The 25,629-nt window shown below is 37.2% G+C and overlaps 1 protein-coding gene and 1 long non-coding RNA gene across 6 annotated transcripts; one reads left to right on the top strand and one right to left on the bottom strand.

Annotated features, from left to right (window-relative positions):
• Window positions 1–3,628: 3,628 nt before the first annotated feature.
• On the bottom strand, window positions 3,629–24,351 carry TMEM19 (transmembrane protein 19). 5 transcript variants are annotated; one of them, XM_014879438.2, is made up of 8 exons: window positions 24,093–24,351; window positions 17,479–17,523; window positions 14,212–14,362; window positions 11,392–11,505; window positions 9,840–9,977; window positions 9,280–9,534; window positions 8,013–8,222; window positions 3,629–5,400 (listed from the first exon to the last, which is right to left on the bottom strand). In XM_014879438.2, exons 3-8 carry the CDS (start codon window positions 14,339–14,341, stop codon window positions 5,237–5,239), a joined length of 1,011 nt encoding a protein of 336 aa, XP_014734924.1. In that variant the 5' UTR covers window positions 14,342–14,362; window positions 17,479–17,523; window positions 24,093–24,351; the 3' UTR covers window positions 3,629–5,236. The 5 variants fall into 5 exon arrangements, with proteins under 5 accessions (XP_014734924.1, XP_014734933.1, XP_014734916.2 ...); XM_014879447.2 differs by lacking the exons at window positions 17,479–17,523; window positions 24,093–24,351 and adding an exon at window positions 14,615–14,667; XM_014879430.2 differs by lacking the exons at window positions 17,479–17,523; window positions 24,093–24,351 and having other exon boundaries at window positions 14,212–14,530.
• Window positions 14,765–19,398, top strand: LOC148223571 (uncharacterized). Its single transcript, XR_015803782.1, has 2 exons — window positions 14,765–16,446; window positions 19,109–19,398. It is a non-coding gene; the product is annotated as an uncharacterized LOC148223571 (long non-coding RNA).
• Window positions 24,352–25,629: the final 1,278 nt, after the last annotated feature.

Raw genomic sequence — 25,629 nt, 5'->3', positions numbered from 1 at the left:
TCACAGTCAGGATCAGAGGTGAGCTGCAGACTCCAGATCAGGAGTTGGGGTGGTAAAACAGAGAAAGAGAGAAAGGAAACTGGAATTAAACCCAACCTGTTTTCTTAAAATACTGGCAGAAAACAAACATGACAGGACATTTATCAATTGTAAAAGACCTTAATGATTACAATTGCAAAAAACTAAGGAGAAAAATCCGAAAATGGCATATGTGTAGGAGTTATTTTTGGACTTGAAGACTCCATGACATGGGCACAGACTGATACATATGCATCCAATTTTTTGCCACAGGGGAGAAAGCTCAAAATATATGATAAAAACCTGTCTTCATTAGAGATAGTAAAGAAAACATAAGGTAAGGCATATCAGTTTAACATCTAGATTACATTCTTATTTCAGGCGAGTTCTGAACACAAGTGAAATATTTGTTTATCTACTCCAAACAAACCTATTTGAATGTAAGTCGTGTATTACTCAAATCTACAGGCAAACAATGTGAGAATATTTTTGTTCATTTAACTTGCAAACTCTAAAGAACAATAAATTATATTACATTTCCTTTTTGGCTGTTTAAGGCAGACTGAAAGTGCTGCTGCTTTGGGGGAGCATTTGACAGTAGCAGCTTTTGGCAGTGGAATCATTTCAAGACTCAGGAAGTCAGCAAGTGAAATAATGAAATATCAGGAAAACAAGTAGTAGTGACAAGAAGAGTAGGATGATAGAAGTCATTGCTTTTCTAGCACTGGGCTGAACTCTGCATAAACCAGCACAGTAAGAACCCTTTACCAAGAAACATCAAAGCACAGTTGCATGATTTTATTATGTCCTTCTATCTTCCCAGCTTTGCAGCTAGGGCTGCAGCTGCAAAGACCTTACAAAAATAGTTACTGAAGATACTAAAGGGTATTAATAAATGAGCACCATAAGACTTCTTACTGCTTTCTACTGATGTTTCCTCTAATTGCAGGATGTATTCTGGTTTTTTTAAACTACTGTCATCCTTACTAATGGTGTGGGTTGGAACCTCCAAGAGCAATTTGGACAGTGATCACATTGCAGTATTTAATTCTGCTTTATGCTTGTTTGAACAAAGCCACAAAAAAGCAGCCACCAGTCGAGAGAGGTGCAAACAAGTTATGCAAGGCTTTACAGGTGACTCAGCAGGTCCAGCCAGGTAGCTCCCTGCAAACAGGCAGTTTCCATACTAGTGGTATTCTCCTTTCCTCAGCATGGGTCAGGCTGGTTCTTCCACATTTCAGTTAATCCAGTCTTCACTTCTTGAATCTTGCCTGGATTAGCAAACACTTGTCCTTGCTCTAAAACAGCAAATCCCAAAACAGTATAGAGCAAGCAAAGCTGCTGGGTAGTCTGCTATAGGATACATTTATTAGGAAGATATTCAAAATGAAGAAGTGTATGGCACTTGCTTCATACCATCAGTCAGTCACAAAATGTTTCCTGATCAGAAATCATAATGGTGGTCATCTACTCTACTGTGCATCCACCTTATTGTGTTTCGAGGAAAACTCTGACATATAAGGATGGGGTAGAGTGCCCGTCATCAAAGGTTTTCAAAATGTGATTGGACAGATTGATTATTGCTAGATAATCTCACCAAAGATCCCTTTCCCACAAAAGGTTGGACCAGATGATCTCTTCAAAGTCCCTTCCAACCTGGGCTGTTCTGTGATTCTATGATTTAATTAGTGGTTGTAGTGGGAAGATATTAAAATTTACTTTGTGGGATGAATGTTGAAGAAAAGCTACTGAATACTCCTGGTGGAATTTCTTCACTTGGAATCAAGTTTTACAGACTTCGGAGCACCCATGTACAAGTTGCCATTTGCTTAGAAGCTTTGTTTCAACATTTCTATATTCATCCTTATTTGGTATTGGCATTAATATTTACTGAGGGTGGCTGCAGGCTTGGGAGTGCTGCAGGGATCCACATAGTTTCAGTGAATTCATGTACCTTCTCTGATTTATGCCTTACAACAGGCCCATAATTGTATCCCAGAGCTGCACCTTATCCCTCAGCAGAAGCAGTATTTAAATTGAAAATTATTATCCAGTTATAGCAATAGCCAGAAGCAGAGACTGTAACATACCTACAAAGCTTTCAGGGAATAAATTTCCTGTAAAACAGGTTAACTCCTGCTTGAAGAAAAGCAACTTAATGGGAATTTAAAATGCTAGATAATGAAATGTAAAGAAAATGCTGCATGGGGACCAAAGTACTGCTGAAAGAAATGCAGGAAAGACAAATCCTACTTGCAAATCTGAGATAACCAGTCCTAACAGATTGTAATGTGAATAGTGCCCAAGTTGCTTCTGTAAAATACCAACAGTATTTCATGACCTTTCAGCCCTTTATTGTAAGAAAACGTCAGTCTGCAAAATCAGCTTGTCCTTAGTACCCAAAAGAGGTGGTATACCCCCTTTGTTTTTTACACCAATTTATTTTGCTGTCCCAGGAAACTGTGTAATGATGGGTCACTCAAATGCTGCAGGCTTAAGACAATCTGCAGCTATAACAATAAAATAGAAATTAAAAAACAGATACTGATGACTCTGATACCAGCATACTTCAACAATCACAGCACCAAGTCTGGATGAGATCTGGCTAAAGATTTCTCGCATCTAATTATGTCAAAATTCTGCTTAAACATCTATCACATCTACCAATCAAGCCAAGCATGAGGATCTGTAACTCACAATTGTAACCACTTTAATTAAAAAGCTTTTGAGTGTATTGCCTTAATGCTGTGGAAATACTGATGCCACTTAATAATGAATGCAAAATCAGTGACAGAGGTATATGCTAGGGGTACTGATGGTTCTGGAGCTAAAGAATAATTCAAGTGTATAAAGAATGGAATTAAATTTGTTAACTGCAGTAACCTATTTTGCAATTTCAAAGCTATCAACTTCCTGGTTTTCTCTTAACTCTTTCTTCTTTTTACTTCCTGCATTTTCTGTTTCTCCAAGCAGCACTTGGACAGGTGGTAGCTCTTGTGAGCCCAGGAACTGCTCTTAGTGACCCACACCCATTTAGAAACTGTTTATCACATTCTGTAACTTCCTCCCTGTATCCCTTACTCCCACCTCCACCTTCTCCCCAAACTTGTCAGTTTACAGCTACTAAGTAGTCATATGTAACAGTATTTGCCTAAGCTATACTCTATATACCCGAACTTAACGCTGTTCTTTTCAGAGTTTAAGTACGCTCAGAGCCTTCTGTATACAGGAAACTCATGAGTGGAAATTTCAAAAGCAACTCAAGTGTCATCACTAAGACATGACCAAAATAAAAAAGTCCAAAATAATGGCCTTTGAAAATGCTAACTACAGGAGTTCAGTCAGATCATATTCGTTCATATGATCACAGATCAAAGCATTTAATGGTGGTATGAATATGAAATTAGATGTCTTCTCACTACGGTAAGCTGGTTTCCAAATGAAAATAGTGAAAAAACTGACCATGTTCACTTCAGTGGCTAAAAGTACAGTTCAGGAAACAAAAGAATGTAAGAATAAGGCATTTAATTGGGAAAAAAAAAAAAAAAAAGCACCTTACAAAAATTTTATCTTGCTCAATTCTAGAAACCACAACAGTATTAATAAAATATTAGAAGACAACTAATACAGTGTTTATTTAGAAGCAGCATAAATCCAAACAGTGCATAAAATTCCCAAGTGCTTATTGATACAGTTTAAGTGCATATATTACTTCCATAATTTTGTGCCCTTCCACAGGAACAGACATAGACAAGCTACAAAACTTTTTCTTTTCAGAAAGCTTTTACTACTTTGAAATCTCATCTTTATGATTGGCTAATACAGTGAAGTAGTTCCAGTGATGAATTCCAGATTTATATAGACTAGATTTCAAAAGAGTAAACTCAGTACGGAAGGTTTTAAAGTTTTTTAATATTCCCATAAAAGGTGACAAAATTTTAAAAATCAATTGAATTAAGACAGGAAATATACACCAGAAACTTGTAAAAAAAACAGATGTTCAATGCAAAATATCCATCTATCTCTAACAAGAAAAGAAAAAGCTTTTCATAAGTTAAAAGTATGGGCCCACGCTTCTGAATATCAACACTGAGAGGTTATTATGAGGGTCTCTCTAAAGTTTAAATACAATCTGTACTGGCTGCATTACTTCCACAACTTTTATAAATGAATGACGGAAGACAGAATTACCTAACACAGGAGCCTGAGCATCAGAAATTAAATTTATATTTTTAAATGTTTTGTAAGTGTAACTTCCCTCATTTGCTACAAGGATAACATCTGTAGCTTCTTTGGCTGAGGCCATCATCTCAAAATGAGAAACATTTCCACTGTTGAGAAATAACCAAGAAGTATAGTTTGGTTAGAATGCCAAACACTATGGAGCAATTCTATGCTTATAGAAAAAAGCATTCTCTTTCTAAAGAGATGAATGTGAATTCACAACTGTCATCTTTAATTTTGAATTATTTGATAAGTATTCACAGTATTGCCAAATCTTCATAAATATCATTAGTTTTGAAATAAAGATGTCAAAAAAACATAGAAAAATTATTATTCTTACTGGAACAGCTAGTGAGTTTCTACTTTAAATTTAGATTTTTGCTCCCAATGTAATGTATGGATCATCATTTTTATCAAACCTATTCTCAGGGAAGTGGTGATAGTATCAGGATAGAGAACAGGCGACAAGGCTGAATTCTCTCCTCCCCGCTCAAATTCTTCCAATAGACCTCACAAACTGCAGATAATGGGAAATACCAGAATTCACCCACTTCACCCATGTTACCATTGCCTATATAAAGCTGCAGTGTATTTTGTGTCTAGCTTGGACAATAGGCACAAGGCTCCATTGCACTGATTGATGTGGATTAGATTTCTATTTCCAGCTTCTTGCCCTTCCAGATGCTGGAAACTGGAGAGAATAGACACCAACACTTCAGCTCCATAAACGGAGAATAAATTAATTAAGTGCTTCACCTCACTTGGCAATGACCTACATCCACCTGAGGAGCAGCAAGAGCATTATTCACAAAGCACCTTCCTGAGAGATACTGATTGCCACATGAGGTTTATAGCCTTAACAAGTTGAGATGGAAAGTCCTTCGGCTCTCTGAATGTTTCACATCCTTTTCTTAAGGAGAGTTCTTAAGGAACTCTGGAGTCTCTGAGCAAGACTGAACATAAATGAATCACATGCAGAAAACCTTAAACCATTTCAACCCCTTGGCCAGAAAAACCATGCCGTGCCTGGAAGCACAAGAGCAATGATTACAGAAGAAAAAAGATTTACGGCATTGTTGTCTAATATAGGCTTTCCAGATATGTGCTTGGAGTCTTTTGTTTCGTGGTTAACAACCATGCCAATTGTCTGGTCAAAACCTGGAAGGAGATAAAAAACTTCATTTTACAAAGCCAACCAAGATGAAGAGAAACTTAGTAACCAAGTATATACACCTTCCTAAATTTATTTTACTCTAACACTGCTAAATCTCTGTAAGAAGACATCATCAGACTTAACTAAATTACAGTCAGTTTAATTTGGTACCTTCTAAGAATGGGGTATAAATGCAATACTTTGCATTAAAAGTTACTTCTTTTGAGAAGTTACACTTCTGTCGAATCTCTTTATGTAGTTTCACAGTAAAGAAAGGAATGAAACAAGCTAAATCAGAAGAGGAAAAAGCTGTTCCAAGAGTCATTCTAAAGCAAAGAATGCTGTTTTGAAAAGAAACAATTTATTAGCAACATGTTTTTTGGCAAGAAGATGCATTTGTTTTAAAAGGAAAATTATGGAAACAACATTATTACTTAATCTGACAGAAAATAAGCACATTACAAACGCTGAATTTATAAATTCTATTTACACAGCGATTTTATACTACTAGCAGTTGAAGGTTTTTCTGTAGTACTTAGGTAATTTCTTGCTCTGCCTCTGTATTATCAATAGTTTAATATTGTGCTTCGTTAGCTGTTACTGTATAGACACCATTATCCTATGTTTTGTCCAGCTGCACCATTCTGTATGCTGATAAAAGCACACCAATCTAGAACACTAGATTTGAACTCACACTGTAGTGAAGTATAACTGGGTACATGCACATGCATGCATTTAAGGTTGGAAGATTCCAAACTAAATCAGTATATTTTATATTAAGTTTTTTTCTTCTTAGATTTGACGATCTGTCAACATTCACAACCTGGAAATTTCAAAGAAAGCTGCAGCTTTATTAAAAAAATTCTGCACCTCAGACAAAACTTTAAAAAGCCCCCACTACAAACCTTGGCAGGTATATAGTTGACAATACTGCTTTGAAACATACATTTAAATAATGCAAAAGAGCTACAGAAAAATCAAACTTCAGAGCCTAATAGTTTAACTCTCAGCACTTGCTATGTTTTAGATAGTACTTTTTCTGAGGAAAAACTGGAAATAATTTTTTCTAAATATATCCCTCAATTGTACATAAAGAGTACAATCCAAGCATGAACAAGCAAGTAAAGAAACAGTCCTTCCCTTAGCTTTTTTGTTTACAGAATAGGTATAGACTGATAACACGGGCAAATTTGAATCTTATTCTGCACAGCTTTTCAAAGTTTTAATTAATAACTGTGCAGGCAGGGGTGGATTTTCTTTCAGAAACAATGGGTATCACAAGATATTAGATATACCACATCTAGGAATATTACCAAAAGGAAAAACACTGACAGAGAAAGGATTAGCAGGATACTGTTTTCAAAAAAAGAAACACAATTCTTTATTCTCACTGCCATATTTATTGTTTTTCAAGATGCTGAAGAGACTATTCCTTCTAAGTCTACACTGAAAAGGGAATAAAAAAGGGCTGAAGGAGAGACACAAATGAGCAGCACAGTCTTGCCTGTTTCACATCACATATATACCACACTATCTACATGTACAACATAGTATACATACTCCACCAATGCTTATGAATTTGTAAAAGAAAGTGGAACTTGCATACTGTCCCTGCTGCAGCTAAAAAGGTAAGTTGCTGAGCATGGAAAAAATACATTAAATGAAAAATAAATAGATGCTGATAAATGCAGGCATGCATTAGCTAGGTTTATTCCATTCTCTTAATGCATCTGCCTCATTAGGAGTTTGAAACATTGTCTGAGTGCTTATGTGTTTCTTGTTTAAGACAGAAATACCTAAAAATTCATCCTATAGTTAAACACTCCATTGTATTTTGAACTTTCATGGAATTACAAGGAATGGAACATAAAATATGCTGTATAGCCAAATCCAGAGCATCAACAGCAGTTTGCAGCTGTAAACACAACAGTGTAAGATATAGTTTCTAAACAATTTTGAAATGTAGGATAAGTTTGCAGCTTAGCCTAAAGGTTGTCTGTAGTGTTTATTCACAGGCAATGATCAAATAATGAAATAATTGACCAGGCAGTCAACAATTTTTTAGAATAATGTATATTATCTTTTTATTTAAAGTCACAGCTAGTTTGTGGTAACTTTTAGGAAACAGTGCACTGTATTATAGAGGTTCTACAGGAAACAGCGAAAAAAAAACAGAAGGTAAACTATTGTTGACATTTTCTTATTTAATTCTTAAATTCGAGCCTATTGCTAAGACTTCAGAGTTAGGAATGGAACTTCTGCAGTGACAACTTCATCCAAGTAAATGGATAAAATTAAGCTAACTTTTTATCTTATAAAATGTCACTATAATTAGACATATCAAAAAGGAGAGGGCAGCAATTGCTTTTTCCAAGGTAACTTGTTCGATATCTCTGTGTCTTTCAGTCATCAACAAGACAATAAGCTACAATAAGGAAAAGGACCAATCACCCTTGCTTCTTTTCATTACTATGTCCATTACTTTTGCTCCCTTGTCCTTTATGATGCTTTTTCTATATCCTTTCAATTAAAAATCATATACTCAGCCCTTTTTGACGTTTAAGTCCAATTTTAGGTACACTGGGAGAAAGGGGAAAAAAAAAAAGAAAACTCTTACCACTGTATTGCATCGTAGCTCCCAAATAAGAATCAACAATTGATCCCAGTAGGCCAGCTGCTGCACCAAACACAATAATGGGCCATTGTGGAGCAGATATTTCCAGATCAGTCACAAAAATGAGTTGAGTTATAAAGTAGGCTATACCTACTGTCATGCCTCCAAGCAAACTTGAGATCAGGCCCACTAAAGTAACTGCTCCATTAGTACCTACACCAAATAAAATGTAGCTGATTTACAAACTTTTTAAAAAGACTTGTATTAACTGAAATGTTTTACATGAAATCAAAACTGTCCATAGTCATCTTCTCCCCTTACATCCACAAGGCTCCACTACTGCAGCTTTTTACAATTCCCATTAAGCTGTTGAGCTGCTTAACCTGTACCATTACTGCCTGTTACTACTCCTTTCCTGTCTCTTGGGCAAGTTCTCTAGAAATATTCACCAGCATTACATTAAATAAAACTAGACAGCACACCTCTCAATGTCACTTGGTATCTGTCTGCTGTAGGTGGTGGTGGGCTAAAAATAAAAAAACCCCCAGACTTTGAAATGTGCACATTAAAGCAATGCCCTCTTTCAGAAGTAGTATACTAAGACATGTTTCACCTACACATCTAAAAATAAAAGAACCAAATCCATAGACAGAGATGTTTGATAGCTCATTGAAGAAAAATCTGAAGAATACATATAAAGAAAAAAATTCCTATGTATTTAACTCCTATCCAACAAGATCTGGACCTCTGATCAATTGGCCAGCAAGACTCAAAGGCATACTGCTTTAAAGCTGCAATGACATCCACCATGGAGACAACGTTTGACAGACAGAAAGTTCACTTTATTCACCCTTGGTAGGATATTAAAGGAAATGAGTGATTTGGTTAAGAAGAGAATTTTCTGTAGTGTCTCTGTGGAATATATATGTATTCTTTGGATTAAAATAATGCCTGAAAAACATCAGTCGATAACTTGTATTCTTCATATTAGCAACATAAACTCTTTTACTATTGCCAGATATTAGACGTGACAGCATTCAGAACGATTTTAGCTCCGTGGTTGCTGTGCTCATGCATCTCATCAGCAAGACAGAGAAGAAACACAATGGACTATATTCCATTTCAGAGAATGCATTCCTGCTAACCTTTTCTAACCCCAGATTTCTGATATTGGCTTTTCTATGTCTTTCTTGGAACTTTTCAAGTTGGATGCATAATTCAAAACAAATTAACAAAATACTAAGAACATGTAGAAGAGGTAACACCTTACCTACTGGAACCTGCTCCCAGGTTGTTATCAATCTTGGTTTGCTTTTACTCATAACACTACCAATCTCTGAAGCCCATGTATCACCAGCAGAGCATGCCAAAGCTCCCAAAAGGGATAAGCACATCCATGATGCTGTGTATTCCTTTGAAAAGTCAATAGGAATTTCACCGGGTCCATTTTCTATCATATATAAGAGAGCCAGCTCAGTAGGAACACCACCATTACAGAATACCTGAACCCAATTCCTCTGTCCACCTGAAGTATAAAAATTGAATTTTAGTAATTTCAGACAACAGCATGAGACAAAAGCAAAATAACACATATATAATTAAATTTAAAAAGACACACATTCAAAACAGAAACGATATGGCAATTTATTAAACAGAACAGAAGCAAAAGCAAAGTGGTTTGCTAATATTCACAGGGATAGGGTCAAGGGGAGTCTCAACAGCGTTCCCTGTTCCAGATGTTACATCTCATCTAACCCTTTGAAGGGAAAAAGAACATGTAGTATTTATTCTCCACAAGGGATCTGAAAGAATTAAAGTACTTTGGCTTACCTTCTTTGTATTCTGAATCTATTTGCTTCTTTATATCTTTTCTCCACTTAGTCAGTTTTGAAGAAGTAACAAAAAATACAAACAAAGAAGAGAAGAAACTGTAATTTGCGACTGTAAGGATAAATCCAACCACCAGTCCTATGAAGAAAAGAGAAGTATATAAAGTTCCTTCATGTAACAATGGTTGCTTTGCAAAGCAATTAAGCATTTCAAATTTTCTGAATATGAAGAATATCTTCCTGATAAACCTAATACAATCAAGCAATAAGAGTTTCTATTGCCAAATTGCTAATTTTATTGTAACTGCTGAAGCATGTGATTTTTAAGACCTTTTGTCACAAATCAGTAATACTGTGCAAAAATAAATGAGAAGCAATAAAACTTCAGAATCCAAAGAGTATATAATTGAAATTCAAGTACTCTGCCTGACAAATATTATTATTTTTATAAGGACAAGATATATAGCTGTGGCTGTGCCTCTATCAGCAAGCTTATCATCAGTTTGGGTATCAAATCCCACATCCAAGGTCTAGAAGATAACCCGTAAAACCCTCCTCCATATCTCAGCAGATGCTACTTCTTTTTTTTTTTTTTTTTAGTTCCTGGTTTTTATTCCACCTCTGTATTTCTGTAATTTTTAAAGTATTTGATCTCCTTGATGTGATTCATTTTTCTGTCCCCTTTCACAGGGGAAGCTTAATTTCACTCCTCACCATGAGATTACAATTCTAAAGGACTGAAAGAAAAATGGTTGCATTTAAAAGCAAATGCCAGTATAAATTGGCTAGCAGAGCTGTTAAGAGGTCAGAACATAAAAGTCAAAAATATTTTTGTCAGTGTAGAAAATGCTTCCCTTAACTCTCAAAGACAGAAGATTTGCAAAATTGGTGACATGGGAAGGAAGGATTTGAAGCCCTGTTTTACTCCACTGAACATCAATTCAGACAATGTCACAAGACAAGGGTGAATCACCTCACCCAGAAACCTTGCATTAGATTTCAATAAACACTATTGTACACTATGCTGAGCTTTTTATCATGTGGTCTAGAAAAACTTCAGAAACAGTCATTTGCTCTTAGTGAAGTACAGATTTAATTTTCTTACTTTTGCCATGACAAAAATATGTAGAACTGCTTCAATTACAGAAAGGAGAACCATACAGAAAGGAGAACTGATTTCCCATCAAGGAAGACTGCTGACACGATCAGTTTAGGGTCTTTCTTTACCACTACTTCTACCACTTTGTTTCTCTGTAAATCCTTCTATATGTTAAACCAAACCATGTGATTTAACTGCATACTGTACTAAAGTTTAAAAGAATCTTCTAGGTTTATATAAATATAATAACATTAATCAAATCAATTACAAACAGTAGCACAGGATTAACTTTACTGTTTAAACAGGCATAAGAAAAAAAAAAGTATGAATTTGGAGTATGTATGCTTACATTTATACTTTATTATAACAGAACTAGGTAAAGTCTTAAACTGCAAACAACAAAAAGTACCTTTAGTTTACTAAATGTTTAGCTTAAGTCTCAGAAAAAACATACCTCCCAATGCACCACTGTGATCAAGACTCTTCTTCTTAAAACCCTGTGTAGCAATAATTAGTGGAACCAAGACTGAAAAAAGCCAGCGCCATGGAGAAATGGGTCGTAAAGTACCTGATAAATCAAATAACAGGGTTACAGATAATCCTCATAAAGCCTTTTTTATGCCTTCATGTCTAAGTCAGTATTTCCTGGTATATACTTAAATTCTGATCTTAAAAGAGATTAAAACTTTTTATCTTTCAGAAGAAAGATATTCATATGGAGAGAAGGACAATATATCTGCAATTATCTACTCAATTTTCCCATTCAACTGTCAAAAGAAAACATATTTCATGAACTAAAATTAATTACCAAAAAATAGCAAGATGCGACAAGAAATAAATATGGTGATATTTTCCATTCTAAAAGGGACGTATGAACTTGAAAAACTAACATTCGAATTCACTGTGACAAAATTCCACTAGCAAAAAAAGCCAAGCAATACAGACTGCTAGGTGAAAGTAGTGTGACCACCTTATGAAACATCAGCCCTTTCAGTTCTTCTGACTTTGATGTAAGGCTCTTTAAAATATACTTTGAGCTGATGACTATCTCAGCAAGATTTGAAGTGAAAGTTTTAGTATGAAAAATCCACAAACTTCTAAAACCTAAAGCCAATAGTTAATGTTGGTTTTGAAATAATAAAAAAATTAAAATCTTGAGAAGTTATTTATTACATCTTCTATACAAATACAAGACATCACAAATCTTGCATTAAAATATGTCTCAATGTTGTAAAATAAAGATTTCACACAGGCACAGAGGCTTGTCTTGCTGGAAAGATACACGTGATGGTTTTCAATAAGATCTTCTGTGTCATCAGTACCCCAACCTTTGCACAAACATTGCCTCCCTCGTGCAAAGCAGGGCAAACATGTGAAATCACAGTAAAACACTCACTGCAAAGATTCACAAGAAAAAAATTCTGTTCTGTGTACTGAAAAGCCCCAAAGCCATAGTAGGTGAGCAAGGGGGTCTTGCAGGCCAGGGCTGAGTCAGAAATTCAGAAGCACCATCTGTGTATGAAGAGCCCTCCAGTGCTGTAGCCTGGTATTGCTTATCACAAACCAAGACAGCTCTTGGTGCAAACTTAAGTATAAGAAGTACTGGAACACTTGGCTAACAAATAATTTTCATCTCTTCAAGGTCGTTTTTAAACGAACCTTTTTGGATTTCCTTGTAGGAGAGAAAAGTATTTACATTAAATTACTACTAAATGTAAGCAGTTAAGACTAAGGTAAGTTCTACAAAAAGAACAATGAATGTGTTCTTTGACACTCTGGCTTCACTAACATCTGGCCCACTGGTGTTTATGAATTGTTATAAACTGTACATTAATAAAAGCATGTTTGTAGTATTTTTATATTTATATTAAGGACTGTGAATTTCACCACTTGTATGGGATTCAAAGCCCATTAATTACTGTATGCTTCATTCACCTCCTTGAAAAGCCAAGGTCTTTCCACAGTCTCAGGCAAATGAACAACAGAAGTTTTATGTCCTTGTTGCTCCATAACCATTCCCTACAGAAAGGAGAATTTGTCCGCAGTCTTCTCCTTTCTATCAGGCCCTATCCTGATTCATACCTGGTCTCTCCACGCTATACTGCAAATTCCTACTCACATAAGAGAACAGGGACTAGAATATCCTAATTGTCAGAAAAGCTCTGCCTTCAGAGAGCAGACACGTAAATGAAGTTGCATGTTTAAATCCAACTTGGGTAGCTACAAACGATACAAAAAAAGCTGCTTGTGAAGCCTGTTTCTGCATACCTTCTACACGTCTGCCATCCTAATAAAAGACAAAGTAGAAGTATCCAGATTTAATGCTGTACCAGAACTAATACCCCATCTTAAAACCTGAAGCACTGAAAAACACTGAGAAGAGACATGCAACTACCTCTACAAAAGTCAACTTATACTGGTAGGATATCTATTACAGCTTCTTCAGGGTGACACTAGGCAGTTGAAAATGTTTATACTGCATCCCTAGGCTCTTTCAACAATCCTGCAATGACATTGGAGCTTTTCCTGCATCAAACCGGCCAGGGTATGAATGCTAAGTCTTTACGTGTCTTGGAAAAGCAGTTAAATTCTTCTAGGCTTAAACTGATACTGCAGCCAGTATTAGCTGCTTTTGCACAGTGCTGTAAGAATGGTCCTAGAGGCGAAAAGACTACAGAGAGGGCTTGTGTCACTGCAACCACACACACGGTGACACTTGTGTCACTGCAACTAACTCAGAGCCAGCCTGAGCTGACTGAGCAGAATGCTGAGCTGACTACACACCTAAGTCAGCCATTCCATGCATACATCCCTATCTTCTTATACCATTTCCCGTTTCTCTGTTCCTTGACTACGGAAGTCTTCCTGCAAGCCCTGTTCTGCACGTTGCAGATGTTGCTGATTCCTAAAACATTTTGAAAGCTGGCACATTCCTCCGGTGCTGTCCGTATTTTCCCTGATATAGAAAGACCTCCGTCAGCTCGGTCTTTCTTTTCACTTCTATTTTTTTATTTGCGTTCTTTCGGAGAAAGAAATCACAAAAGACACGAACATTTTAATGAAATTGTTCGTTATCCCTGGGCGGAGCTGCAAGTAAGCGGCTGTCAGCATCTTCTAAACCACTATCACCTACTGTAAGAGGTGAGGTTATCAGCTCTGACGGAAGAAGGGGCTGCGCACACTCCTCATTTTCTGTCTCCTGCCTGGAGTGGCCGGCGGGGACGGTTCGCCCGTGGCCGTGCCATGTCAGCCTCTCCCCGGCCTTTGGACTCACCGTAGTACGTACTTGCAGTCATGGACACAATCCAGAACGCTAGCGAAATACAAATGAGCAAGTTCAGGATGACCATATTCGCCATCATCTTGAGGTATTCTCTGAAGAAATCCTCCTCGTAATAGGACATGGGAAGCAAGAAGGACAGCACCTGATGGGAAAACACAAGGCGCAGCGCATCACCAATACCGCCACCACCTCCTTCCCTTTCTCTTTCTCTTTCTCCCCCCGCCCGGCCGGAGCCGCGGCCGGGCCCGGCCCGCACCGCCCCCGGGGTGCTGCCGGGAGGGACGGAGGCGCTCATGAAGAGGCTGCAGCGGCCAGCCCGGCCGGCCCTCCCTGGGCTGCGCGGCGCGGCGCTGGGCGGCGGCACGCGCTCGCACCGCCCGGCCCCGTCACCGACCTGCTCCCTGCGGCCACGGGCGCCGCCACCATCGCGCCCCGCCCCGCCGCGCATGCTCCGCCGGCAGCCGCGCGCGCCCGCCCGCGCCTGCGCCTGAGCCTGCGCCGCGGCCAGGGGGCGCTGCGGCTGCGGCCGGGCCCGGGCTCCGCTCAGTGGCCCGGGCCGGGCCCTCGTGGAGTGGCGTCCCTCCGGCAGAGGGTGCCGATGGAGATCCAGTTTGCGAAACAAAACCAAGAACGACACGCCTGTGAAAGGCATGAAGTCTGTGGATAATTAGCGAGACCAGTGAGTACCTGGATGAGGTTTGAAACTTGTTGGAACGCTTAGAAGTTCATTAACAGCAGAAGAAAGAGACTTGAAATATTTCCTAAAGCTGACTTGGGATGAAAACATGCCAAACCTGCCTGGTGGCTTTTCTCGGGGCATGTCAGAATGACTCCCGAAAAACTCGAGTTGTAAATAAGCTGACATTAGCTACGGGACTGACTGCGCAGCTCCCACTTCCACACATAAGACACTTTTGTCAGCAAAGCACAGAAAGAGGTGAAACTTCACAACTTTTCAAAAACCCACTGTTTTGAGGCAGCAGCCTCAAAATAAACTTGAAAAAACGAAATAAATAAGACTTTAGGCATCCCAGGAGATAATACTGAAGAAGCATTTATGTCTTCAGCACTTGTTCAATGGAACGTAGACCAAAAGCCTTGAAGTTGGTACAGATGAGTGACCTCATGAACATCAATAACCTCAAGTGCTTTTCTCTCGTGGACTTGTAGCAGCAGCAGAACAGAATGTTTATTTTAAGTATTCAGTGAGAGACAGAGTAATACAAGAAAGGCCAGTAAAAGATCTTTGATATACAACAGAAGTAGTTTTAAAGCTAGAAAATTCAAGTGAGCAATCTTAATTTAAGAGATGATAATTTCCTTACTAAATTTAGGAATATTTCTGGCTTGTGGCACCCATTTACTTTTCAGGCATGTTCTCTTATTTTTCATTCAGCATCTGGAGTAGGTTTTGATCAAGGTGTGAACACCGTCCATGTGTTCTTTTTTGCTCAAAAAAGAACATGATTCTTGTCTCTCATAAATTTGGATATATTTTCGTGTTGCTGTGAAAGAAATACTCAATTATGACTGAGAGCTTCTTCTTCAGATGCTGTCTAAGCTGGGAAACTTACTCCTTAAAGATTTGCAGATACCAGGTTTTAGCTGAAGAAAATAGGCCTATTCCAGAGGCTAAAGTTAATACTTGGGTGTTTGCAATGTATTTTCTCACAAAACTTGGAACAAGTATCTTAGACAAGGCTTTATCTTATTTTCTGCTATATTTATTGGTAACAAATACTAGTAGCACCCAAGATCTATCTCAAGTAGAGATACCTGAAACAGTAATACTAATCTAGAGTACTGATTTTGGTATATCTAGTCTTCCTTCTTACCTCCATTAAACATCCATCTGAGGTCTGAATTTGAGATCTAAGAATCAGAGACTCAGTAGCTGGGCTGCTTTCAAGAATAGCACTGACATGACATTGCTTAGGCTCTTCTGCCAAAATTTAACTAGCCGAGATTTTCAATCAGAACAAGATCAACTCAAACTGGTGGCTGAACAAGCAGCTGCTTGTTCTGATATAACCAACTCCCATAAACTTAGTCATTCAAATACATCCTTAACTGTAATAAATTGTTTTATTTAATTTATTGCTTATTTTTTGTCTTCTAAACTGTAACAGGCTGATACAGGAATTTCTGGTGGAGAAACAAATGTTCCTGCAGGAATCCTAGAGCCCTGGCTATTATCTGTGGTTCTGTAAAACCATGGGACTAATGGTAAGACACAAGCTGGTCTGAAAAGGAGGCAGGTTTGTGGAGCTCTAAAGGACTCCAGCTTCCTTCACAGATCCCATACCCATGTGAAGGAGCACTTGGCACTGACTTAGGGACATACTAGACTATGGCACTGGTTTATCTACAGGCCTTGCATCTTGGCTTAAAGCCAAAGGTGCTGCTGCTGCTGGAGTTTACCTAAGCAAGAACAGCAAAAGGGAGCACAGCTCTCCACCCCTGGTGTGAGAAAGATAGTTCTGGTCAGGAAATGTATGACAACCAGGGCATGAATAATATTGGCTTTGGCTCCTTTTTAAACTCTGAGTCTTTTGTTAAATGTGCCTTCATACATCCCTCTTCCACTGTTTCTGATTGCCAACAAATTTTCCAGCATTAAACGTACATTTTCCAGCATTATACACATTAAATAGAAAAAATAGAAAACAAGAAAGAAAGGCACACAAAATTAGACTTCTTTCTACATGAAAGCTGAAAGAAGTAGCTACAATTTTGCAAGTAATGTCTACAACAGTCCTGTAATTGGCCCATATATTGTGTTTAAACTCCTCTTTTCTAGATGTTACTCTTTTTTCACTAGGTCCTGTAATAATGATGATAATAATAATAATAACACCACCAACACCACTTTTAATTAGTAAAAGCTGGGTTTTAAAAAACTTAAATTGCCATCTAGATGCTTACAATATTGTGAATACAGAAAAAATGTATTAAAAAAGTCATCCTAAATCAGTCATAAAAGCATTAGGTATATTTAATACATGAAATACATTCATTTAATAATCAGTTTTTACTTATAACCCTCTCCCCATTTCTTATTCACACCTAATAGTAGTGATAAACCTGAGAATTAAAAAAACAGCAATAACAGTTGCTTACAACAAATAGACCTGAAAGCTTTTCCTCACATCTTCCCATCCAAACTCCCATCCAAATGTGGAATGAGAAAAATATGAGAAGTTTAAATTAAAAAAAATTGGAATTATAAGCCACCCAATATTTAGAAGAAGAGTTTACCTTTTATGTAAATGTATAGGATGCAAAGCACGGCCAGTGAAGAGTCTAGGAAAAAAAACCCCAGTATGATTTAATAAGAGGCAAGAATGTGAGATGATTAAAAGCAGCAAAACAGAAAGAACATAATAAAATGTTACTGTACACAGCATGCTAATAACTCTTTTACACTCTTTCTTTTCCTAAGAATTTAGTAGATTTGCCATAATACAGCATAACATTTCTAAAATTTAGGATGATTTTAGAAGTAGAAGTTATTTAGAAGTTATTTTTTGTATCTCTGAGATAAAACTTTCCATTTCTCTTCACTGCTTAAAACATTATTCATATTTATGCTTGATAGAATGCATTATGAATAATAGAGCTTGAAATTGAATTTAAACATCTTTTATTCTCCACTGTTAATCTTGTTTTCTCTATAACCAAAAACTGATTGAAGACTACTGTTCAATAAATGAAATTAAAAATCTGTGAACATTGTTAACATTGTATTAAGTATAACTGTTCACAAGGGCCTTGAATAATATTCACACTCTTAGAAAAGACAACATTGTAAGACTGTAAAATTTTATGCTGATAATGTATTTAGATAGTTACAGAAAACAGAAGGGGAAAAGTTATATGGCAGGAAGGGAAAAACTAATACTGCAGATAAATATTCACCTTAAGCAGAGCATTCCTAATTAGTAGTTGCCTGTGAAAATACCAACCAAATTGCAAACAGTAATTTTCATACCCAAGGAGTTGCTACACAATTCCTAACATTTTTGAGGCAGTTAAAAATGTCAGTGCTTAACACTATAGCAAAACTATTTATACCAGGATTTGGGTTGTGGGCTGTAGAGCAGCAAATGAAGAATAAATATCCACATTGCTTACCAAAAAAGAGCAGAATCTAGAATGAATCTTTTAAGTATTAAATTTATTAAGTATATGTGGATAGGCTTTCACTTGTGTTAAATTAATTTATCCAAGGACAATGACACCAGTTAAATTTATTTGTAGTAGCCTAATTGTTCTTTGTTTGATCACTTATTCCAAATGACGAATATGTGTCCAATATGTGTTTATGCTGTGCTTTTCTACTTCATCAAGTAATTCAGTTCAGAAAAGAACCAACATACTGAAAGTAGCACGTGTTCAAGATTGTGATATCTCTAGTATATTTGCATTTTACAGAGGAGGAAGTTACAGAATTAAACTAGAGGGCAAAAATAAGTTAATAAAAAAAATAAGTTCGGCAGTGGGCAATTCAGTAAGGGGGAAAGGTAACATTAAGCAAGGCAGGTAAAGATCTAAAAGGACTATGCACAAGGAATGACCATCTTCAGTCATAGACTTGCCAAGATGGTAAAGGGGCTTTAAACTTAACTTGCCAGGGAAGGAGAACCTCCTTCCATCCCTGTCCCACTGGTTTGATGCCAGTGCTCCCACAAGAGATGCCCAGAACCTGGAGAAGGATCATAGTGATGCCTAAAGATTTTTTGCTTCTTTATATATTTGCAGCTCTGTAGATTTTAATATATAGCTGTATAGTTTCTAGCACTTTCTTACACTTTAGAACAGTAGTTACCCTTTCTCATACATAATGTTATGTCACATTCTTGAAATGCTGTTTGCTCTTATTTTCAAGGAAAAGAATTTCCAACAAGGACATCTTGTTTTGCACCAGCACCTTATGTATCTTGACATAACAAGATACATGGCTAAGAACCCCTTGGACACCACCCATACCTCCAGTGGGGCAAGTCCAAGGGTGGGTTACCAGGGCAACCAGTCATCCATTGGATGGTACTAGCTAGATATCCTAATTTGTTAAACTTATAAAAATTGGGAAAATTCGATGCTGCGTGTGCATATAGGGATAATCTGTGCACCTGAAAGCTTTCATTAAAAGACTTCTCTTTATGTTATCCATTCTAATATTGTTTGGAAAGTTTTTCTTCCTATTTTACGCAACAAAAGGTTGGCAGGAGAGCACCTGAAGAGCAGCACAAAGGAATTCCAGCCACTCCAGCCAGTGAGTTGGCTTCGTAGGGAGGTCCAACTTAAATGGCTCTGTGCAAACACACAGAGCATGGGGAATAAACAACTAGAGTTAGAGATGTGCACATGCCTGCAGGGCCACACTCTTACTGGAACCATGGAGACATGGTTGGATGGTTTCTGTGGCTGGTGTTAGAATGGAAGGATATGGACTCTCAGACATACCAGAAGGATGCATCCCTTCAGTGAGTGCCCTCACATTCACAAGCTCTCACCTTCCCAAGGGACTTCAACCAGAACAATATCTATTGGAAGGACAACACAGCAGGCCATAAGCAATACAGGAGGTTCCTGAATTGTGTTGATGTTAACTTCCTTCTCCAAGTGACACAGAAGCCAACAAGGAGAAGTTCTTTGCTGGGCCTTCTTCTGACCAATAAGGAGGGGCTGCTGCTGTGATGCTCAAGAGCAGCTTTGGCTGCGAGTGACCATGGAATGGTGGCTTTCAAGATACTTAGGGCAGTGAGGAGGGTGCACAGCAAGCTCACTGCCCTGGACTTCAGGAGAGGAGACTGGTCTCTTCAAGGGTCTGCTTGGTAGAGTAGCACTGACTGACATCAGAACTGCATCTCTGCTGTATGATGTAGAGCATAGTCTATGCAGAATTATAGCTATGCAGGGAACAGGATTGTCTGGCTTTTAGATTGAGATAATTTTTTAATGATTCAGAATTATTAAGTTACATACATTCTTTTCCTGTGAAAACTCACGTCCTCCACATCTGCCACAGCAAGTAGGTGTAACTTGACATACATAATGATTCAAATCAGCCATTTAACTTGTTTAGGCAGATTGAGAAGTAGTGATGGAACTATGCACATATATTTTTTCCACACTGGTTGTAGTTAGATTTTAGGGTTTTGTTGGGGTTTAAACCCAGCTGGTAACTAAGAACCCCACTAGTTGCTCACTTACTTCCTCCTTACTCTGGTGGAGTGGGGAGGAGAATCAAAAGCAAAACCTATAGGTTGAGATAAAAACAGTTTCATAATTGAAATAAAGGAAAAAAAAAAACAGAAGTAATGAAGAAGAAGTAAATTATGACAATAGAAAGGAAAAATAAGTGATGAACAAAGCAGCATTTGCTCACCGTCTGCTGACCAATGCCAGACACCATCCCCAGAGGGATGTTGTGGGGGTTAGCCCCACTTAGGGTAAACAGGTAACTCCCTGTGTTTATGCAACAGGGCAGGATGGTCTGTAGTGTGGAATATCCCTTTTGCAGTTCAGGTAAGCTGTCCAAGCTATGGTCCCTCACAGTTGTTTTGGGTTTTCTTGTTGTTGTTGTTGTTGGTTTGTTGTTGTTTTTTTTTTTATTGGGGTTTTTGTTTGTTTGAGTTTTGTTTTTTGTTTTGGTGGGAGGTTTTTTGTTGTAATTTTTGTTTGGTTTTGTTTGTTTGTGGGTTGTTTTTTTTTTGCTTGGTTGGGTGTTTTTGTTTGTTTTTTGTTTTGGTTGTGTACCACCTGTCAGAGTATGAGACCAAGAAAGTTCTTGGATAAATACAACTTAGCAACAACCAAAACACCAGGGTGTTATCAACATTATTCTCATAACGAATGCAAACCACAGCAATGTAGCAGCTACCAAGAAGAAATTATCTCAGCCTAAACCAGGACAGATCTTTGGCTCAAGAACTCTGTCACATTTACCTTTAGGTTGTTTAGCAGACAATTCTGGTAAATACTGCTGAAGATTTAAGATGACTAACTTTCACTGTGCTTAAAATAATTTGTAAGAGATACTGGGAGATGAGGGGTCAACCAAAACTACATCTAGATATGGAATAAAATCTTAATTAAAAAACATTACCTCCAGGCTGTTAGTGACCAGGCTTGAATTTTTACAAGCTTGCCAAGCATTTTAAAATTTTTTTTGTGTCTTCTTGTTATCAAGATTGAATGTAATGAGCTCAAAAACAGATATCTGACTGCAGACATGACAGTTTTATCAATGACTTGGAAATCACTGGGCATGTAGAACACCAGTGCTTACTAGGCTTGGCTTGCCAGAATTAAGCAGAACAGGGATGGAAATTTGATTTACTATTTTTAACTGACTATTCCAACCAGCAGACTGATGGATTTTCTAGGGGATGTCTGTATTACAAGAGCTGTGTTTGCATTCTGTACTGACTTTTGAAGCTTTCCCACAAAAGAAGACTGAAACAAATAAAACCCTAATGAACAAAAAACAAACAAACAACCCCCCCAAAACAGTTACAACTGACATGTTTTGTTATTAGCCCAACAGCACTTAGCAAAAGGAAAAAAAAAATTGCAGCATTCCTAAACATTTCTTCCTAATAGAGAAACCACACAAATAGGCTATCAAGTCCAACTATTTTTGAATTTATGTTTCATTGTAGAGGTTCAAAACGTAGACCACACTGTGAGTCACTGGAAGATGAAGAGCAATGGAAACATGTGGCTCATTTAAAAAAATAATCTCCTTAATGGCATGGTAAATTATGCTTTCTTTGAACAATGGCTCAAGTACCAAAATGCTGTCTCTATGTAAATAGTTTTTGACTGAGACTTTTCAAGCAGTTGCTCATGATGTCTTTATCTGCATCGGAAATAAAAGGGCACTAAACTACACAATGGCTATTTGAAGGTTAAACTCTGTCAGTGTAACCATTGGGTGATAGTGTTTTATCTCTTTCCAGTCAGGATATGACTTTGTATCTTCCCCACTGCCTTTTGCCAACATTGTTTTCAGTTGCTCTACTCTATAGTGATTCCAGTTCTCTGCCTTTTCCATGTGAAGAGAGTGGGATGCTTTTGTAACAGAACTGACTTCATGCATTCTGGTGTGAACCCTTTGTGGCTGTGGGATGCTGCAATGCCATGCAAGTCAGGGGAGATGTGGTGATACAATGTGAACATTGACCCCAAAACTCCAGGGAGATGATATCAACACCATCAATGGATATATGAAACCATATGATGAATACTGATGGGCTCCTGGTAGTTCTGATTGGAGAAATACAATAACCATCTCTTCACTTCGTCCACTATTGAATGTAGTCCTCATTTATGTCTGTTTCAGTTGATTAAGACTGGAGGCACAGTAGAGGTTACTGCATATGTACTTAATTCAGTTCTGACTAGGGAAGTATAGAAAAAAGTTGTCACATCTCTTTTTTGTAGTTATATTTCTTAGTTTACATTTATAATCCATTATATATAATCTACTAAAGCATGTAAAATGCCTCTTAAACCACCTTCAACTTTATTTAATTTTTTTATGTTACTAAAAGCATGGAATAGTTGAAAGTGAAGTATCAACATTAATATAAGAACTGAATAAAGCCACTATTATGCCTTTGGCATACATAATGGTTACATTATGGCTGGGTGTTATATACAGATGAGAAGCACAAGCGTGGGCTTAGGAAGACAAAGCTTAAATACTGAGGATATTTTATCTCTCTGAATTAGCAACAAATGCTTTATGTTTCTATAGCAGTTTATCATAGGAAGTTAAAAAAACTTCATAAATGGGCAAAGTTTAAGGAAGGGAAGTAATATTGGTCAACGCATTGTTCTAGATCACATGAAAAATGTAACAACATAAAACCAGATTATCTGCTTTTTTTTCTTTTATACACAGTGAAACATTTTATTAAACATTTTATTAAACTTTTGTAAAAGTTGCCTTGATCCCTTATCAGAGTCTCTGGATCCGGTAATTAGATAAATTATAAAATGATTCTTCAATTGTTACCCATATAACTACCAAAGAAGTTATAAGGAAAGTTCATAAGGGAAATATCCAGCTATGGGTTGAACACAAATTCAAATCCACAGCACAATGGGACCTTCCACATTTAATACAATGTAGAAATCTTGTATTGATTTGGTCATGTGCCACAGAAGATCCTACACTTTAGTAGTAGCCTATTAAAAACTACTATGAACAGCAGTGGTGTCTTACGTTTTTGGAGAGAATTATTTTTCTTACATACACTACAGCAATTATGATGAAGTTTATAATATAAATTAAAACTCATAATTCTTAAATTTACTGTAGATTGTAGATTTGTGTTTGCAGGATTGTATCTAAAAAGTTATATATTGTGCCTTACCTGGCCAAATATTTAGTTTTTTGTTAAACCAGATAAATATTATTTCCTCTGAGAGATAAATATTAGAGGATAACACACTTGCCAAGTGCACTACAGATTTAGCTGTATTTTGCAGATACACAAAAGCAGCAAGTACTCTGTGATAAACAAACTAGATTTTGGGAAATCTATTTTTTAATAAAGAACGAGTTTTGTATCATTGAATACTTATTAAATCAAAAAGTTAAGTTATGCAAATACAGTATTTTGACTTTGGCAGTAAAGAGTTTTGGTCCTGGCTCTCCCAGGGCAAATACCCACACATCCAACTTCAAATGCTGCTACAGAACTGAAGACTTTTTCAGTTTAGAAACTGGATAATTAAGTATGAAATGTGAAAATATCCTGGAAAACTAAAACTACAGAATAAGGAAGGAAAGTTTTACTGAAAAGAGGTGGCTTATAACAACATGTGTTCAAGAATGAAGCAGAAATACCCCTTACCTTTTTCTCTTCAGTCCAGATTCTGCAGAACTGGTGCAGAAAAAGTATTTCAAAAGTAAGATGAGTTTAAGTCCTATGACAAAGAATTGCAGATTCCCAATGTTTTCAGCAACTGAAGTTTCTCATCAGAAAGACTATTGCACTGCCTATTCTGCTGCTTTGCCGTGATAATTTATTCCCATTCTTTCAGTCAACAACAGTAAAGTGATGCCACAGGAAATCATTCTGTCCTGAAGCAGATTTAAAATGGAGAAATCAAGACGTTAACAAACAGGGTGGAGCCCAATCTTCTCATGCCAAAACACTGTCAATTAAAGATTTATTTTCTTGTTCTCCTGACTTCAGAGATCCACCCAGTGTCAGAAACTGGTATTGAAGTCCCAGAACATTCTGTCACTTTACATAACACTCTGAGATAACACTACAGTTTTAAATCTTTGAAAAAAAAAAGTTTTGACAAGCTGGGGGGTGTGGAGTGGAAGGATCTTCTTCATCTGTGAAAGAAATCTGCATTTATGCCTTATTTATGCCTTTCTCATAACAAACATAAACAAAACTTGGTAGTCTGCTTTTCAAGATATGAAATTCTTCAGTTTTGTGAAGTCTAGGACATCACTATAAAAATAGGAGGCTATCTCCCATCTGCCAAGTCTTGCAAGTAATTTACTTTTTTTTTATGACATTGACATTTGGTAATATGGATGCAGAAATGAGAATGACTAAGATTCAAACAAAATCTTCTCAGAAGAAATCTTAATAAATAAATAAAAAGTGATCATTTTTAACATCCATGATTATTTTAGTAGAATGGCTCATGAGTTTTTAAAAATGTATTTTGCAGCCTTTTGTCTCGAGGCTTTACCAGCCTGCTTTTATGTTACTTATTTGAGACTTCCACCTGTAAATATGTCCAACTGTCTGGAATTCATCTTATATGTTTAAGTTCTCCTATGTCAGACACTGATTTACATGTAAGCCTTAGACATGCTGGAACTGGTCTTTCTTTTTCCTTCCCTAAAATTTCAAACCCAAAAGAACATTTGTCAAAGGCTGTGAAAGCGAGAAACTCAAGAACCCTTCCAGAGTCAGAACTGCCACACGGAGAGTTTCTGAATTTGTTTTTTTGCTGAAAACTGATCTTACAGTTTTACTAGAAAAGGTTCACATGCAAATATAACTAGTAATGAAAAGTTTTCTGTACAGTGATCAGGCCACTAATAGCTGCTGGCTGACATAAGGTACTGAAACTTTGGCAGAAATGACTCATGGCATGATGTTCAAGAATTGTCTTCAGACATTTGCATATACACAGTCAATTTGAGCCTATGGGTGTCACTGTCCTACTGATCAACAGAAGAAGATTCCTGCAATGTATCTCCCCTCTGAAGTCACTTTACGTCAGAGGAACTGAAACAACCAGTAAAGAAACTTTTCCTTCTGCATTAACTAAGAGAGAAGACTTTGAGTATATATTTATACTGCTAAATAAAAAAAATAAATAGCAGCTGGGTGCAGCTGAAACACTGACCTCTTGGTA

The sequence above is a fragment of the Sturnus vulgaris genome, chromosome 5, assembly GCF_052056855.1.
Source record: "Sturnus vulgaris isolate bStuVul1 chromosome 5, bStuVul1.hap1, whole genome shotgun sequence".
Lineage (NCBI taxonomy): Eukaryota > Metazoa > Chordata > Aves > Passeriformes > Sturnidae > Sturnus > Sturnus vulgaris.
This window is presented reverse-complemented; position numbering and strand designations above follow the sequence as displayed.

Bases quoted from the DNA above. Each gene is read 5' to 3' on its own strand.
- TMEM19 (XM_014879430.2), bottom strand. From the start codon at position 14,515: ATGAGCGCCTCCGTCCCTCCCGGCAGCACCCCGGGGGCGGTGCGGGCC. The intron at 9,978-11,391 runs GTATGTTTTTTC...TTTTCTTCATAG, and splicing joins TCACAGTGGTGCATTGGGAG to GACTGGTGGTTGGATTTATC. The intron at 5,401-8,012 runs GTAAGAGTTTTC...ATCTCCTTCCAG, and splicing joins AGCTACGATGCAATACAGTG to GTTTTGACCAGACAATTGGC.